Source organism: Bos grunniens, chromosome 20, assembly GCF_055505025.1.
Source record: "Bos grunniens cultivar Pamir isolate PY7600 chromosome 20, Bosgru_T2T1.0, whole genome shotgun sequence".
NCBI classification, from domain to species: domain Eukaryota; kingdom Metazoa; phylum Chordata; class Mammalia; order Artiodactyla; family Bovidae; genus Bos; species Bos grunniens.
The window spans coordinates 61,782,741-61,801,882 of NC_141184.1; the positions used below are offsets into that span (position 1 = coordinate 61,782,741).

General features: G+C 39.9%; 1 protein-coding gene across 2 annotated transcripts in view; it reads left to right on the forward strand.

Moving 5' to 3' along the window:
* NAIP (NLR family apoptosis inhibitory protein) overlaps positions 1–18,720 on the forward strand; it is a 42,134-nt gene extending 23,414 nt beyond the window's left edge. The window contains exons 9-15 of one of the 2 annotated variants that reach the window (XM_086362079.1): positions 1,266–1,323; positions 1,582–3,687; positions 9,731–9,892; positions 11,054–11,206; positions 11,786–11,872; positions 14,061–14,225; positions 16,147–18,720. In XM_086362079.1, the coding sequence (XP_086218205.1) occupies positions 1,266–1,323; positions 1,582–3,687; positions 9,731–9,892; positions 11,054–11,206; positions 11,786–11,872; positions 14,061–14,225; positions 16,147–16,520 (3,105 nt within the window). In that variant the 3' untranslated portion in view covers positions 16,521–18,720. The remainder of the gene's footprint in view (positions 1–1,265; positions 1,324–1,581; positions 3,688–9,730; positions 9,893–11,053; positions 11,207–11,785; positions 11,873–14,060; positions 14,226–16,146) is intronic. The other variant, XM_086362080.1, reaches the window with a different exon arrangement.
* Positions 18,721–19,142: the final 422 nt, after the last annotated feature.

Consider the following 19,142-nt stretch of genomic DNA (forward strand, 5'->3'; position numbering starts at 1 on the left):
CTAAGAGTTTGATTAGCATCCAGGCTACCTAGATCCCATCAGTGATCTTCATTTGGAGGGCAGTAAGGTCTGACTTGCTAGTTGGCTTTTCTCGAAGCTGGGAAGATATGTTTCTTTTACAAATGCAAATGACCAACCAATCTGACAATTAATGGTCAGATTAATAGGCTGACCCCTTTAAACTAAGAAATTCTATATATTTCTCTGGAATATTAGCCACTACCAATTTAACACACACACACACACCCCTTATTTGAGGCTGTATATTAAGTATATTGTCATCCCATGAAAAAGAAAACAGAGTAATTTGCCATTCATTTGACTCATCTTTTACATTTGTGAACCAAAAATGAAATTGAAGGAAAACATTTGGGGGTATAGAAATAGCTGTTTTTATTTTATTGATGTATATGTGATTTACAATATTAATTCCAGGTATACTACATAGTATTAGATATTTCTGTACATTACAAAATGATTACTACCATAAGTCTAGTTACTGTCTGCATCATAAAAAGTTATTATAGTATTATTGACTATTTTCCCTTTGATGTACATTCCATCTCTGTGACTTACTTATTTTACACCTGGAAGTTTGTGTCTCTTAGGGCTTCCCTGGTGGCTCAGATGTTAAAGCGTCTGCCTGCAATGTGGGAGACCTGGGTTCGATCCCTGGGTCGGGAAGATCCCCTGGAGAAGGAAATGGCAACCCACTCCAGTATTCTTGCCTGGAGAATCCCATGGACAGACGAGCCTGGTGGGCTACAGTACACGGGGTCGCAAAGAGTCGGATATGACTAAGCGACTTCACTTTCACTTTAACTTTTGTATCTCTTAATCCCTTCCACCAATTTTGCTCATCTCCCCCCACCTCCCTTAAAGAACTTACTTTTAAAAGAAGAAACTTAATCTCCCTATATCCCAGGTATGTAATATTTAAAATACTTTTAATAACTGAGATCAGAAGCTACACTGAATAGTTTCTGGAGGGTCCATCTTGCTCTTGACACTGTGATTCTAATCACCTGGTCAGTAATCACTGCTCATGTCACCCAAGGGATGCACTGTTTGGGTACCATACAGAAGCATACACTTGCATGTGTTTGCAGATCACTTATTATTTCATATTTGTAGCACTCCTCCCTGCAACTGGCATAAACACTTGAGGGTGGCTTGTGTTTAGAAAATGTCTGGTTTCTGATTGCAAGTTGAGGCCCCACCCACTTACATAGATGTTAACTTAATAGAGAATTTTCTTTTCAAAGGAAACCACAAATGAAAGCAATCTTGAAGAGTCAACAGCAGTTAGTTCTATAGTGCCAGGTAAGGATTTGGAGGTAGCACGTGGGATTATATGAATGTATACATATCTTTGTATATAGAGGATTTTATTATATTATTTATTTATTTGTGGCCCAACTACACAGCATGTGGGATATCAGTTCCCCAACCAGGGGTTGAACCTGCACGCCCTGCAGTGGAAGCATGGAGGCTTAACCACTAGACTGCTAGGGAAGTCCCGTATGTAGGGGATAACAGGAATATTTGTTTATAACTGTGCCTCCTTGCTTTTCTCCACAGAGGTGGCCCAGGGTGAAGCCCAGTGGTTTCAGGAGGCAGAGAGCCTGAGTGAGCGCCTGAGAAAAGTCTATACCAGTGCTCCTTTCTGCCACATGTCTTTGCTTGAGATCTCTTCCTGTCTAGCCACTGACCAGTGGCTGGATTGTGATCTGTCCTTTGCTTTGAAACACATCACCAATCCTGTGCAAGAGCCTGTGGTGTCGCCTGAAGTCTTTGCTAACTTGAGCTCTGTCATGTGTGTGGAGGGTGAAGCTGGGAGTGGAAAGACCATCCTCCTGAAGAAAATAGCTCATCTGTGGGCATCAGGACGCTGTCCCTTGTTAAACAGGTTCCGGCTGGTTTTCTGTCTCTCTCTTGGCTCTACTAGACCGGAGCAGGGGCTGGCCAGTGTCATTCATGACCAACTCTTAGAGACAAAGCTATCTGTTACTGAAATGGGCCTAAGGAACATCATCCAGCAGTTAAAGAACCAGGTGTTATTCCTTTTGGATGACTACAAAGAAATGTGCTCAGTCCCCCAAGTCATAGCAAGGATGATTCAAAAAAAACACTTGTCAAGGACCTGCTTGGTGATCACTGTCCGTACAAATAGGGCCAAGAACATCCGCCGATACCTGGATACAATCATAGAGATTAAGGCGTTTCCTTTCTATAATACTATTTCTATATTACGGAAGCTCTTTCCAGGTGATTTGACCCGTCTGCGAAAGTTGATGGTTGACTTTGGAATGAATCAAACTTGGCAGGGAATTCAGAAAACTCCCTTGTTTGTAGCAGCAGTCCGTGCTAGTTGGCTTCAGAATCGTTTTCATCGGTCCTTTGATAGTGTGGCTGTTTTCGAGTCCTATATGGAATGCCTTTTCTTAAAGCACAAAACCGAAGCTGACCTTCTCAAAGCAACTGTGTCCTCCTGCGGTGATCTAGCCTTGAAAGGGTTTTTTTCATCTTGCTTTGAGTTTAGTGATGAGGACCTCATAGAAGCAGGGATTGGTGAAGAGGAAGATCTAGCCATGTACCTGATGAGCAAATTCACAGCCCAGAGACTGAGGCCAGTCTATCAGTTTTTAAATCCTGCATTTCAAGAATTCCTTGCTGGAATGAGGCTGACCGAACTCCTGGATTCTGATAGGCAAGAAGACCAAGATTTGGGACTTCATTATTTGAAACGAATCAACTCAACCTTGATGGTTATCTATCCCTATGCCAATTTTTTGAACTGTGTCTCCCGCCATCCTTCAACAAAGGCAGGGCCAAAAATTGTATCCCATTTGCTTCTCTTGGTCGATAATAAAGAGACACTGGAGAATATATCTGAAAATGACGACTATCTGAAGCATCATCCAGAAATTTCAGAGATGATGCAATTTTTCAGGTTGATATGGCAATTATCTCCGCAAAATTACCTTTCACTGGCTTCAAAACATTTGCTAGCTTTGGCTATAAAGATTGCGTATCAAAGCAACACTGTTGCTGCATGTTCTCCTTTCATTTTGCAATTCCTTCATGGGAGAACCCTGTGTTTGGATGTGCTTAAGTTACAGTATTTTTTTGACCACCCAGAAAGCCTGTTATTGTTGAGGAGCATCCAGGTCTCCATAAATGGAAATAGATTATTCAAAACAGATACGCCCTTGGAAAGAATTTTCGACAAATCCCAGGCACCAACTATAGAGCAGGACTATGCTGCTGCCTTTGAACTTGAGAGTGAATGGAAGCAGAGTTTAGATGAAAAACATGAAATCATTCAGAATTTTCAGAACATGCGACTCAATGCACCACCAGCCATCAACACTGGCTATTGGAACCTTCCTTCAAAGCAGTACAAGATTCCCCTTCTGGAAGTTCATGTGACTAATACCCATGCTGTGGATCAGGAGATGCTGAGGTTTCTAACAGAGGTTTTCTCAGCTGCACAGCACATTGAACTCCACTTGAACCACAGCAGGGGTTTTATTGAAAACATCCGCCCAGCTCTTGAGCCGTTCAGGGCGTCTTTCACCAAGTGCTGCATAAGCCAGTGTGAGCTGAGTGCAATAGAACAGGAATTGCTTCTCACTCTAACTTCCCTAGAATCTCTTGAAGTCTCAGAGACAACCCATCCACAAGGTAAGCTTGAACCTATTTTAGATGACTATTATGATGTGTACTTCCACTTTTTCACTCTTAGTTTTAAATGTATAAAAACTTTTGAAAGCATGAGACTGTAAATCCTTGCTGAATGGACAATTTAAATTTCACTAATATATTTGTCTTAGTAATATGAATTAGTGAAAAGCTTCCAAATAATAGAATGACTTTCAAACTCTAATATAAATAATAAAATGACTAATGAAGGCTCTTAGTAAACAAATGACTGCTAAGTCACTTCAGTCGTGTCCGACTCTGTGCGACCCCAAAGACGGCAGCCCACCAGGCCCCGCCGTCCCTGGAGTTCTCCAGGCAAGAACACTGGAGTGGGTTGCCATTTCCTTCTCCAATGCGTGAAAAGTGAAAAGTGAAAGTGAAGTCGCTCAGTCGTGTCTGACTCTTAGCAACCCTATGGACTGCAGCCCACCAGGCTCCTCTGTCTATGGGATTTTCCAGGCAAGAGTACTGGAGCGGGGTGGTGTTGCCTATGTAAATAATGCTTGAGAACTACTCACACCTCACTTGCTTCATGGAAGAAAGGGCTTGTACTCTGGGAAATAAACAAGTAGGAAGTAATACCTTCCCATTATTTTTGTCTCCTTTCACTTGTCTAAGCAGTGTTTTAGAGTTTTTGGTGTAGACTGTATCATTTTTCATTAAATTTATTCCCAGATACTTGTGTTTTTGATACTCTTGTAAATGATACTAATTTTTTTCATTTTCTGATTGTTGCTAGTATGGGTTTGATTTTCAGCAGTTTATTAAATGCCTAGCAGTGCTTTGCTTTATATCTTACCTGAGGGACACTGAACATTGTTTGAATCTGTGTTGATATTTATCTTCAAATTTAGAAAAATTTTGTTCACTTTTTTCAAGTATTTTTATTATGATAAAACACAGTTTTCAGTATACAGTTTAGTGGCATTAAGTAGAATTAGAGTGCTGTGAACCATCGTCACTATTCACTTCCACCTTTTCATCATCCCAAACTTTGTACCTATTAAATAACCCCTTCCTCTTCCCAGCCACTGAGGTCTCTGTGAATTTGTCTATTCTGCTTCATATAAATGAATACATACAATATTTTGTCCTTGTGCGTCTGACTTCTTTCATTTAGCATAATGTTTTTAAGGTTCGTCCATGTTGTAGCCTGTGTCAGAACTTCACTACTTTTATAGCTAGAATAATATTGCATTGTATATATATATACAATGGCTTTCCTGGTGGCTCAGTGGCAAAGAATCCACCAGCCAATATTAGAGACATGGGTCCTATCCCTGGGTTGAGAAGATCTCCTGGAGAAGAAAATGGCAACCCACTCCAGTGTTCTTGCCTGGGAAATCCCACGGACAAAGGAGCCTGGTGGGCTATGGTCCACAAAGAGTCGGACATGGCTTAGTGACTAAACAACAAATATATCATGCTCTGTTAATCAATTCATCAGTTGATGGACACTTGCACTGTTTATTCTGGCTAAAGCTGCTGTGAACATGGATGCACAAATGTTACTTTAAGACCCTGCTTTCAATTCTTTTTGATTTATACCTAGAAATTATTGGATCATATTAATGATAGTAATTCTATTTTAATATTCAAGGAACCTCCAAACTGTTTTCCACACTGGCTGCAGCATTTTACATCCCTACAAACAATGTACCAGGGTTCCAGTTTCTTCACATCTCAAAGCTTTTTTTGTTTTTTTTTAAATCAGAGACATCCTAGTAGGTGTGAAATTATATCTAATTGTGGTTTTGATTTTCATTTTCCTGATGACTAAAATGCTACTGAGCATCTTTTCATGTGCTTGTTGGCTGTTCAGTTCAGTTCAGTTCAGTCGCTCAGTCGTGTCTGACTCTTTGCGACCCCATGAATCGCAGCACGCCAGGCCTCCCTGTCCATCACCAACTCCCGGAGTTCACTCAGACTCATGTCCATCGAGTCGGTGATGCCATCCAGCCATCTCATCCTCTGTCGTCCCCTTCTCCTCCTGCCCCCAATCCCTCCCAGCATCAGGGTCTTTTCCAATGAGTCAACTCTTCGCATGAGGTGGCCAAAGTACTGGAGTTTCAAATTTAGCATCATTCCTTCCAAAGAAATCCCAGGGCTGATCTCCTTCAGAATGGACTGGTTCGATCTCCTTGCAGTCCAAGGGACTCTCAAGAGTCTTCTCCAACACCACAGTTCAAAAGCATCAATTCTTCGGTGCTCAGCCTTCTTCACAGTAGTATATCTTTTTTGAAGAGAGTCTATTAAATTGTTTTGTCCATTAAAAAAAATGAAAGTGTGGTTTATTTACCATGTTGTGTTAGTTTCTGGAGTACAGCAAAGTGATTCAGACTGTGTGTGTGTGTGTGTGTATACACACATGTATGTATATTTAAGATTCTTTTTCACTGTAGATCATTACAAGATACTGGATATAGTTCCCTGTGCTATACTGTAGGTGCTTATTTTATACACAGTGTGTATCTATTAATCTCAAAATCCTAATTTATTCCTCCCTCCTTCCTCTTTTCCCTTTGGTAACCATAAATTTATTTTCTATGTCAGTGAGTGTATTTCAGTTTTGTAAATAAATTCATTTGTATTACTTTTTTAGAGCCCACATATAAATGGTATCATATATTCATTTTTCTGACTTACATCACTTAATATGATAATCTCTAGGTCCATCTGTGTAGCTGCAAATGGCATTATTTCATTCTTTTTTGTCGCTGAGTAATATCTCATTGTGTGTATGTGTATCACATCTTCTTTATCTAGTCATCCTTGATGGACATTTAGGTTGCTTCCATGTCATGGTTATTATAAATAGTGCTGCTATGGATATTGGGGTGTATGTATCTTTTCAGAATAAGAGTTTTCTCTAGATGTGTGGCCAAGAGTGAGATTGCTGGCTTGTAGCTCGATTTTTAGTTTTTTAGGGAACCTCCAAACTGTTCTCCCTAGTGGCTATACCAATTTACATTCCCATCAACAGTGTAGGAGGGTTCCCTTTTCTCTACACCCTCTCCAGCATTTATTGTCTGTAGACATTTTTTGTTTTGTTTTTTGTCTATTTGTAGACGTTTTGATGATAGTCATTCTGACCACTGTGAGGTGATACCTCATTATAGCTTTGATTCACATTTCTCTAATGATCAGTGATTTTGAGCATCTTATGTGCTTGTTAGCTATCTATATGTCTTCTTTGGAGACATGTCTCTTGAGGTCTCCTGCCCATTTTTAGGTTGGGTTGTTTGTTCCTTTGCCCAACCCCATGGACTGCAGTATGCCAGGCCTCCCTGTCCATCACCAACTCCTGGAGTTTACTCAAACTCACGTCCATTGAGTTGGTGATGCCATCCAACCATCTCATCTTCTGTCATCCCCTTCTTCTCCCGCCTTCAATCTTTCCCAGCATCAGGGTCTTTTCCAATGAGTCATTTCTTCAAATCAGATGGCCAAAGTATTGGAGTTTCGGCTTCAGCATCAGTCCTTCCAATGAATATTCAAGGACTGATGTCCTTTAGGATGAACTGGTTGGATCTCCTTGCAGTACAAGGGACTCTCAAGAGTCTTCTCCAACACCACATTTCAAAAGCATCAATTCTGCAGTGCTCAATTTTCTTTATAGTCCAACTCTCACATCCATACATGACCACTGGAAAAACCATAGCCTTGACTAGGCGGCTAGAGAAGCCTCAGCAAGATAGTAGTCGCTAGAGCGGCGGCTGCACGGCAGCTGTGCAGAGCCACTGGAGCAGCTCTGAGGAGATACCCCATGTCCAAGAGCAAAGGAGAAGCCCCAGCAAGAGGGTAGGAGGGGCGAAATCACGTTCAGAATCAAACCCCATTGCGCCATAAACACTCAGAGGGCTCAAACAAACCTTGTGCGCACCTGCAACCCCATGGACTGCAGCACGCCAGAGAAGGAGAAGGAGACGATAGAGGATGAGATGGTTCGATGGCATCACCGACTCAATGGACTTGAGTTTAAATAAACTCTGGGAGTTGGCGATGGACAGGGAGGCCTGGCACACTGCAGTTCATGGGTTCCCAAAGAGTCGGACCTGACTGAGCGACTGAAATGAACTGACTAGACGGATCTTTGTTGGCAAAGTAATGTCTCTGCTTTTTAATATGCTGTCTAGGTTGGTCATAACTTTCCTTCCAAGGAGCAAGCCTCTTTTAACTTCATGGGTGCAGTCCCATCTGCAGTGATTTTAGAGCCCCCAAAATAAAGTCCCTCACTGCTTCCACTGTTTCCCATCTATTTGCCATGAAGTGATGGGAACAGATGCCTTGGTTTTAGTTTTCTGAATGTTGTGTTTTAAGCCAACTTTTTCACTCTCCTCTTTCACTTTCAAGAGGCTCTTTAGTTCCTCTTCACTTTCTGCCATAAGGGTGGTGTCATCTGCATATCTGAGGTTATTGATATTTCTCCAGGCAATCTTGATTCCAGCTTGTGCTTCATCCAGCCCAGGGTTTCTCATGATGTACTCTGCATATAAGTTAAATAAGCAGGGTGACAATATACAGCCTTGATGTACTCCTTTTCCTATTTGGAACGGGTCTGTTGTTCCAGTTCTAATTGTTGCTTCCTGACCTGAATATAGATTTCTCAAGAGGCAGGTCAGGTGGTCTGGTATTCCCATCTCTTTAAGAGTTTTCCACAGTTTGTTGTGATCCACAAAGTCAAATGCTTTGGCATAGTCATTAAAGCAGAAATAGATGTTTTCCTGGAACTCTCTTGCTTTTTCGATAATCCAACAGATGTTGGCAGTTTGATCTCTGGTTCCTCTGCCTTTTCTAAATCCAGCTTCAACATCTGGAAATTCACGGTTCACATACTGTTGAAGCCTGGCTTGGAGAATTTTGAGCGTTACTTTACTAGCGGGTTAGATGAGTACAATTGTGCGGTAGTTTGAGCATTCTTTGGCATTGCCTTTCTTTGGGAAAGAATATATTCCTTATATATTATATAATCACAGTGTAATTACATATAATTTTTATTGTCATGTGTATAAAACATTTTCTCCTGTAAATTTCCCTTTTCACTGTCTTGGTAATGTCCTTCAATCTATAAAGTTTCAAACTCCAACTGAGTCCAATTTGTCTCTTTTTCTTTTGTGCTAATGCTCCTGGTAGCATATCAAGAATCCACTGTCAAGTCCAAAGTCATCTTTTCTTCTAAAGTGTTATACGGTTTTAGCTCTTAAATTTAGGTAGTTGATTCATTTTGAGCTAATTTCATATATGGCGGTGGCTGAACTTCTTTTGCATGGAGAAATTCAGTTGTCTGAGCCCCATTCACTGAGATGTCTCATTTTTCTGAATCCAGAGCGTAATACAGGACTTTTATATAGTAGATGAGAAAGAAAATATTGCCTGCCATTTCAGTAAACAAAGTGTGTTATAGTCATCAGCAATTGCAATTACACCCATGAGGGCGAGCCCTGAGGAAACTCAGGAAGGAAACAAAGAATACCTATTATCTAGCAGGCATTAGGCTGCAGCCACCCCAAAGGTGCAGCTTGAGGAAACTCAGGATGGGAAAACACAGGATACTGGCTCCAGATAGCCGAGGTGCGTATCAAAGGAATGATTTCAGTGAGCCCGGACTCTTGCATCTTCCCATACATAGAAAAGCGCTAAATTCTTTGAGACATTTGGTTTTCCTTTATTGACAGTAATCTTTTGCCCTTTGTTGCAAAACTGCTTCCCCCTAATCTCCTTGGAGCAATTTTCTTAGGCTTACTTGAGATGTTGCCTCCCAGACTTGACGTCCTAAGAACGTCCAGTGGATAAAATAATTCTCATACTTTTAGGGTGTGCATATATTTTTTTAGTCAACATACTAGTAAATGCTACAAAAAGCATTATTTTCATATATGCGCTTCCTAAAAAAGAATGTCTTATGGTATGTGAAAAGTTTTCATTTGAAAATATGAAAATAGCTTGATGAATCCAAATGACAGTTTGAAAATTTCCATTTGGAACTCTTTAAATTAATAACAGGAAACTGTGTGCTGCTTTCTAGACCAACTCTTTCTTAGTTTGGACAAATTCTTGTGCCTGAAAGAACTGTCTGTGAATCTGCAACAAGATGTTTTTTCAGCCATTTCTGAAGAATTCCTAAATCTCCACCATATGGAGAAATTATTGATCCAAATTTCATCTAAGTGCAGTCCTTCCAAATTAGGTAAGTGTGGCACTTTGATTTACTTGCTTTTACATCATCTGGAAAAGCTACCTGGCCAATAATTAAGAGTTGAAGATCTGAGGGTATAACCTATAATCCAGGTAAACTGTGGGAACAGCACTCATTGTTACTAAAAAAGCAGAGAGCTATTTATAATTGAGCCTTTACTACATGCTATGAATTATTCTAGCACTTTATAAATATTAACTCATTTAACATTCATACCCATTCTACAAGGTAAACTAATCATTTTACATAGGAAAACGGAGTTATAGAAATTAATTAATTTGCTCAAGGTCACCCAGAAAACGAAATGGTAAATTTGCATTCAAACACAGGAATTCTAACTCTTAAGTCTGAGCTCTTAAGCAGAGTATACTGCCTCTCCAAAAGTAGTTTGTAGAGTTCTCTCACTGTTTTCAAGTTGCTCTTACATTGCCACTTAGTGATCTACCAGATCAGAAGGAAGGAAATCGGCTGATTAGTAGTAATCAGAGGCACTTCCCTGTTTCTCACCAGCCTATTCTCTTGGTTAATGAACAATGTGTACAGCTATCTTTCTTAAATGTCATGTAGCAAGGTGACATAGGCATCATCAGTTCCTTAAACACCAAGTTTAAACACTTAGACTAAACACTAGAGACTGAGTGAAAAAAGACAAATCGCTAGTGAACTGACATGCAGATTTGCATGCAAAAAAACCTTGTAGCTGAAGCTGGAAGTGTAGTTTTCTTATATTTCTCAGCAATTTTTTCATCAAATTTAGGTTTTGCTTCAGAGTTGTCCCTGACTTTATGTTTCCTTGCATAGTGTTTCTATAGTGTAAACGTCACGTGCAAACTAGAGACATTAGGATATTAGGATATTAAAGCTGAGTCAATGCCATTATTATATGGAGGAGAAAATGGATCCCCAGAGAGGGTCCGTAACGACAGTTCACACAGCACGTCAGTTAGTTACTATATTACAATACAGTAAATATACTCTTTATCAGTTAGTTACAGAACCTGAACCTAAGCCCGAGTCATTACATCATGATGCCTTATTTCGATTCACTATTGCTGAAACAAATTAATAAATTAATTTTATTAATTTTATATGGTTAATTCAGATAGAACTTTTCAATCTCTGATTTCTGAAATCTGATATTTTATCTGACAGTCAGATTAGTTCAGAATTCTCCAAACCTTCAAGTGTTCCATCTGGAGTGTAATAGCTTTTCGGATTTTGAATCTCTTGTGACTGCACTTGCTTCCCGCAAGAAACTTGAAGAAATTAAGTTTTCTGGACAATTTTTTCAAGCCAACCCATTTGGTAAGAGCTATAATTGTAAAATTTTGGTTTAAGATGCTTTTATGGACAGAATCATTTTTAATAGTCAAATTTTAAAACATGCATTTGATGACAGAGAACAAAACCATTGCAATAGATATCTGATCGTAAATGAATTTTCAAATAAGGTATATTTGTTTCCTTAATAGATGTTTAAACATTTCTAGTTATGAGAACTGTTTCCTGAGTAAAGATTTGTGTTATCTAGTTAAGCCATACGAATCAATTCAATCTGAATTATAGTAATTTCTATCACTTTTGAAATACTCTTTGCTGTGCTTAGTCGCTCAGTCATGTCCAACTCTTTGTGACCCCATGGGCTGCAGCCTGCCAAGCTCCTCTGTCCATGGGGATTCTCCAGGCAAGAATACTGGAGCAGGTTGCCATGCCCTCCTTCCAGGATCTTTTCAACCTAGGGATCAAACCCAGATTTCCCACATTGCAGGTGGATTCTTTACCAACTGAGCTACTAAGGAAGCCCCTTTATACTCTATAAATACATTACTTTTTGGTATAAGAAATGTAGCTGACATAACTAAATTTTAATTTTCCCTTTTATAGTCATTGTCTTGCCAAATTTTACTTCTCTGAAGATATTAAAACTTGGGATCCAATATATTCCAGATAAGGAAACAGCTGAAAAATTTGGTATGTTTATAACACAGTACCTTTTACTTACTCTTGATCCTTTCCCTCCACAAAATCCTATTTTGCATTAGCTATAATAAATTACAATGTTTTAGCTGCCCTTGGTCATTAGGAGGGAGGGATAGTGCTGCTCAACTTTTACCCTCCAAATGCCTTGATTTCACTTTATGTCTTTCAAAGCAATGTTCTTAAAGCAATTCATTTCTTAGAATATTTGTTATCAGTTCAGTCACTCAGTCGTGTCTGACTCTTTGCGGCCCCATGAACCGCAGCACACCAGGCCTCCCTTTCTATCACCAACTCCTGGAGTTCACCCAAACCCATGTCCATGGAGTTGGTGATGCCATCCAACCATCTCATCCTCTGTCGTCCCCTTCTCCTCCTGCCCTCAGTCTTTCCCAGCATCAGGGTCTTTTCAAATGAGTCAGCTCTTCACATCAGGTGGCCAAAGTATTGGAGTTTCAGCTTCAACATCAGTCCTTCCAATGAACACCCAGAGCACTATGCAATTTTATTGCCAGGTATCCATCCCAAACAAGTTAAATGCCTGTTGTTTCAAAGTTTTCCAGAATATGGGGAAAACTACCTTTTAAAGTTATGAACACTCTATGTGAACACCTAGACTTAACAAAATGATAACTATAGAAACTACCTTTTCTACTTATTTTTTATGATTATAATAACCATGTATGCTCTGGAAAATTTTCTAACAGGTATTAGAAGATAAGCGTATTTTTAAAAATTAAGAATTTTTTTCAACAAAAATGTTTCTGAATCAGACAGCCTTCACTCTAGCAGACAGAAGGGAGCTAGCTCTGAGGAGCTGTACGAAATGAAAGACTTTTATAGGCAGAAGGGAGCAGTGACAAATGACTTAAAGTAGGCAAAAATGCCCGTCAGTCATCGCAAGGTTACTTTCCTTTAGGTGATGGGGATGGCAGATGCTGATTGGTCCATTCCTGAGGGACTAGTTTAAGGTTCCATTTCTGGGGAGCCAGAACTGTAATCAGAGTCACGGTTTGGTGACATGGAGCTTGTTGTCTTATTTTTAACCCAGGAAAATACAAGGACAGTCAGTAGAGAAGAGACGCATACAGCAGTAGTGCTATCAAACTCAGCACACTTCAGGAGCACCTGGGTCTCTTCCTTCCCCTTTGTCCATCTTTGGAGGCAGCTGTGTGTGCAGGGGAGGGGCGTGGGGGCTGGGGCCGAAGAGGCCAGACCAGGGGCCGAGGGGGTGGCCGTTTTCTTCTCCAGGAGGTCTTCTCCAACTCCAGGATTGAACCTGGGTCTCCTGCATTGCAGACGGATTCTTTACTGTCTGAGCAAATAGGGAAGCCCACAAGGGGAGGCTAGAAGGAACTTTGAGGTCTTAAATTAGAATTGGAAATACTGGTGTGGACTTGTGGTTTTTAACCTATATAGGTAGATATGGGCATATCTGTATATCTCACTATACATACGTGTATATACATCCCTCAGCTCAGTCAACAGAGACTCAAAAGTACCCTAGTAGTAATGAGCATACCAACTACCCAGATCTTGACTTCTAAATACTGGCCTCCCTAAAAGGAACCAGGGTCCTTGAAGAAATGGCTGATGTAAGAACTGGGACAGCGAAAGGAAAAGCCTGCTACGTGGTTTTATGCTAGAAAGTGTTCAAAACATGTCCAGGTATGAGGCCGCAGAAGTAGAGAACTTTCTGGGGATCAAGTGATCTAAACTGTATCACACTCAGGAGGGATCAAAGTGAAAAGGCAAGTTATGAGAGTGGTGGATTGTGAAGTTAGTACTAGAAATCACTGAGGATGACAGCATCACAGAAGGGAAGGGGGCTAAAAGCATTGAGGAGCTGGCATTAATAGAGAGTCCAGTAGAAGCTTTGGTCTGAAAGAGGAGATAGTTGGGAATTCTCTGACAGTCCAGTGGTTTAAAAAAAAAAAAAGGGAATGGGGATGTGAAGTCCATTCTGAACTTTGGGACTTCAGGGCAGGAGGCTGACTGGGGAAGGACGGAAGATTGGTTGTCTAGAGGCAGCAATGAAGATCAAGGTGTAGGCTGACCCCTTTCTCCAGCCTCTATGCTACGTGGAACCTCCTAGAATGTATAGATTTTGACGCTTTGGATTACAATTATTTGGGAACACAGAACATAGTTTTTTCTCTTTTTTTTTGTCTCTTCTGATTAGCCTACGCTTTAGGTTCTTTAAATAACCTGGAAGAATTGATCCTTCCCACTGGGGATGGGATTCATCAAATGGCCAAACTGATCATCCAGCAGTGTCAGCATCTTCAGTGTCTCCAAGTTCTCCAGTTTTTCAAGACTTTGGATGATGACAGCGTGGTAGAAATTGGTGAGCTACCCTCAGATAAACTCAGCTCACATGAAAGCCAGTGGTACTACTCAAGCTTTCTGCTGCAAAATGTCTATAAAAACATTTTCCTCTCTAAAAATGTTCAACCCACTTCCCACTTCCTCATTTTCTCTATCATAATGTTCCCTCTAATGTTCTGTGGATTTTTGGTTCATTCTGGTCAGACTTGGGAGTAAAAGATAGCCTCCTGTTTGAGACTGTACAAACCTTCAAGTCCACTCTTAACCTGTAGTGTTTCAGACAGCTGGCCACATACCCTCCGTATACTCCTTTTTATCAGTCAGTTCAGTCGCTCAGTCGTGTCTGACTCTTTGAGACCCCATGAATTGCAGCACACCAGGCATCCCTGTCCATAACCAACTCCCAAAGTTTACTCAGACTCATGTCCATTGAGTCGGTGATGCCATCCAGCCATCTCATCCTCTGTCGTCCCCTTCTCCTCCCACCTTCAATCATTCCCAGCATCAGGGTCTTTTCCAATGAGTCAGTTCTTTGCATCAGGTGGCCAAAGTATTGGAGTTTCAGCTTCAGGATCAGTCCTTCCAATGAATATTCAGGACTGATTTTCTTTAGGATGGACTGGTTGGATCTCCTTGCAGCCCAAGGGACTCTCAAGAGTCTTCTCCAACACCACATTTCAAAAGCATCAATTCTTCGGTGCTCAGCTTTCTTTATAGTCCAACTCTCACATCCATACATGACTACTGGAAAAACCATAGCTTTGATTAGACGGACCTTTGTTGGCAAAGTAATGTCTCTGCTTTTGAATATGCTGTCTAGGTTGGTCATGACTTTTCTCCCAAGGAGCAAGCCTCTTTTAATTTCATGGCCGCAGTCCCATCTGCAGTGATTTTGGAGCCAAAAAATAAAGTCCCTCGCTGTTTCCACATCTATTTGCCATGAAGTGATGGGACCGCATGCCATGATCTTCGTTTTCTGAATGTTGAGTTTTAAACTGAGTTTTTCACTTTCTTCTTTCACTTTCAAGAGGCTCTTTAGTTCTTCTTCTCTTTCTGCCATAAGGGTGGTGTCATCTGTATCTAAGGTTATTGATATTTCTCCTGGCAATCTTGATTCCAGCTTGTGCTTCATCTAGTCCAGCATATACTTTTTTTAAATTGAAAATTAATACACATAAAGAAAAGTACAAAATTAAGTATACAGCTTAATGGATTTTCAAGTGAACTGTCTTGCTACTTATACTTGGCTAACAATTACTCTTTAGACTACAATATAGATTACATTACAGAAGCTTCCTTTGTGTCCCTTCTGACACTACATTCCCCCTCCTTCTCAAAGGTGACCACTATACTGCTTTCTTTCACCATAGATTAATTTTACCCATTTTGAAAATATGTCATGGAATCCTACGCAGGATGTTCTCCTGTGCCTATTTCCCTACACATTTTTCATTTGTCTCTGCCTTTACCTCTATTATCCCCTGGTACTTTCTTTGGATATAATTTGCTTTTTATTTTTGTTCTAAATTCATTCTTTCTTCTTTCATTCCTTTTAATGTCCTAATGTCCCGAGGTGGACAGTTAGAGCACTAACTTTGGCTTTAGCTCTCTCTCTCACAAGTTTTTAGTGTCATATTTTCATTCAATTCAAAATATTTTCTAATTTTAGTTGTTCATTTTTTTGCCACACCAGTTATTTAGAGATGTATCACTTTTGTTTTTAATCTATGTTCTTACACTTAAAGTGTTTCTTATAAAAATATAGTTTTAGAAGTAAATCTAATGTATTATTAAATTTATATATTTTTATTAAAATTGGGCATTTTCTATTTTAAGTGATTGTGGGAGAAGAGGTGCGTTAAAATAATCTAGCCTACCAGTATTAAAATTGAAGTCCCTATGATTCTGTTCTCATAAATATTTTGCTTTTATATTTATAGCCAAGGTAGCAATCAATGGAGGTTTCCAGAAACTCAAGCATCTTGATTTTTCAATGAACCACAAGATTACAGAGGAAGGATACAGAAACTTCTTTCAAACACTGGACAACCTGCCTAGCTTGCAAGAGTTAACTATTTCCAGGCATTTCAAAGAATGTATCAAAGTTCAGGCTGCAACAGTCAAGTCTTTGAGTCAATGTGTGTTACGGCTGCCAAGCCTCTTGAGACTTAACATGTTAAGTTGGCTCCTGGATGCAGAAGACATCACACTGCTTACTGCCACGATAAAAAAGCACCCTCAGTCTAAACATTTCATCCTTTCCTGGAAATGGACACTGCCATTCTCTCCAATCATTCAGGAACCTATTAGCTAAAATCTACTAAATCAAGAAAATTTTTGTCAATAATTCTAAAAACTGTTGGATAAAATTTTGGGTAATATTAATTATCCAAAAACTTTTTATTAAATGCTGCATACAAAAGAGTAAAATGCATAAAGCATTTAATATAAAAAACCCCAAACAGCCTGCTTACCCATTACTGAGCTTAAGAAACAGAGTACTACCAGTGACTCTGAAGTCCCTAAATGATCCTCCCCAATCAAAGATCAGCCCTTTAATCAAATTTACACATCCAACTCTTCATTACTCAGGTCATATAGGGCTTTCAGGCTAACTTCGGTAAACGGTAACAAAGCCACAGGGAGGGGTGGGGAGAATGGTGTATCCATCGTAAAGCCACAATACGCAAGGAATATTCAAGTTATTACAAAATGGCTAATTTAAGGACTGCATCTGTTTCACACATAGGTGTGACAAGAGATATTCCTTAATCCTTGTAGTGTCTGTTTTTGTACATTTAATTTAGTGTGGCAGGGTTTATGTATACCTTCCTTTTATCTACTGCAGAAGAAATAGGATTTAGGGCAAATGCTCATATTCTAGAGACCTTTGATTCAGTGCTTATTGTAGAAGCAGAAAGTAGTTTAGAATTTAGCATCATTGGAAATTAGCTAAATCTGCAGTTTTAAAAATACTGAGTATCAATGTTTTTTTAGATGTTTGAGAATCTAACGTATACATTTATAATGGCCTTAAAGTCTTATGTATCCACTTTGCTCAAGAACATATTTTGTCAGTGACTTTATATATAGTATTATAATATATATAGTATATATAATATATATAATACTATATATATATAGTATTATATCAGGTATTATATCTGACGTCAATGTCTACATCTGTGCCTGTGTCCAAAATTTCACTATTAGTTAATCAGTGGAGTGTTCTGAATGGCTAGAAGGCCATTCTAAATTCATAATGCTAGTGTAAGCTGGAAAACAACCATTCTTTTACACTAATTTTTATTTTTACCACAAAACATAGGGACTGTATATATGGTTATGATTCTATTTGTTTAAAAAATGTACTCTCATGTTTCTAGATGCATTAAGAATTTCTGCAAAGAATATACAAGAAAAATTTTAACAGTGGTAACCATTTTAAATGATTAGAAAAGGGATAGGAAGGCATTCCTTTTTCCTTTTTGTACTGTTTTTTGTTTTACAAGCGCCTGTTTTGTATTTAAAATATAGAATTAGTTTAGCATTACCACATGAATAATTGCTCTGTAGAGTGAGATTACTGGAAGCTGAGGACTATCTTCTTGTCTGATTTTATATCTAATACTTTTGTAATCAGAAAGGTTTTAAGTACTGTATCAGAGTCCAACTGGGAGACAGAAACCAACTAGTAACTTGGGGAGTTTACTATTAAGAGTTATTTACTGTAATAGGCAATTGGAGTAACAAGGATTACTTGTTACTCCAAGCATGGACATAGGGAATAGCCTACTGGCTTTTCACATTAGGGTGCGACAGAGCACCCAAAGGACTGACCCCAGGACTGAGATCTGGACCTCAAGAGAGAAGGCACAGCCATGGACAACAAAGGTTGGCTAAATTAAAGAGCTGCAACCCAAGAAGGTGTAAGCTTGGAGCACTTTGCTTAGAAACTTTGGGGGTGCCAGAGGAAGCCTTCTTTTTGGGGGTGCTAAGTGCTGCTGGCCACCAGGTACTGCAGAAGCCAGGTGCTGCACATGGTGTAGAGACCATGAGCTCCATGTACCTGCTGGAGAGGTACACTGGACCCAGAGGTAGGCCCGTGCCCCTCCTATCAACAGCACCCTCTACTGCGAAGCTTTTCACGGTTCCTGCTGACAAGGCAGGGGTATTTCCAAGGTCCAGATCCCCTACTGCAGAGCAGGCAGTGAAGGCTGGATTTGGACATGAAGGCAGTAACGTCGAAGTGGTACAAGTATTACTTATTACATTTCATAGTTCTGACCTAAAGGAAAAAGAACCTAGTTAAATTTAAGATTGAGAGCATATGTACATTCAGGTTCATCCTGTCATAGAAAAACTTCCTGAATACACAAGAATCTGGTATTAATGATGCATTTCAGGGAGAGGGGCAGGATAGTGGGCAGGGTAGGGACGTTTACTTTACATACAATCATCTGAATTCTGCACTATATACATGTACCATTAAAAATGATACTTTAAAAAACTAACAGGACTCCATGCAAATTATTTGTCCAGAGCTTCTGCTAAGGACTTCCAGTATAAAGCAGGGGGCAGTGGGAATTCCTGGCAGTCCAGTAGTTAGGGCTGCTTTCACCGTCAAGGGCCCAAGTTCAATCCCTGCTCCAGGAACTAAGATCTCACAGGACATATAGCAAACCCCCCCACCCTGGAAAGCAGAGAGCCGCAAAGTATGACCACAGACTATAGACTACGAGCTCAGAGTATTTCTTACATTTTTAGAGGCCCACAAAACTGTCTCCTGTCACCCTGTTTGTTTAACCTGTACGCTGAGCACATCATGAGAAATGCTGGGCTGGATGAGTTACAAGCTAGAATCAAGATAGGCAGGAGAAACATCAACAGCCTCAGAAATGTGGATGATACCCCTCTAATGGCAGAAAGTGAAGAG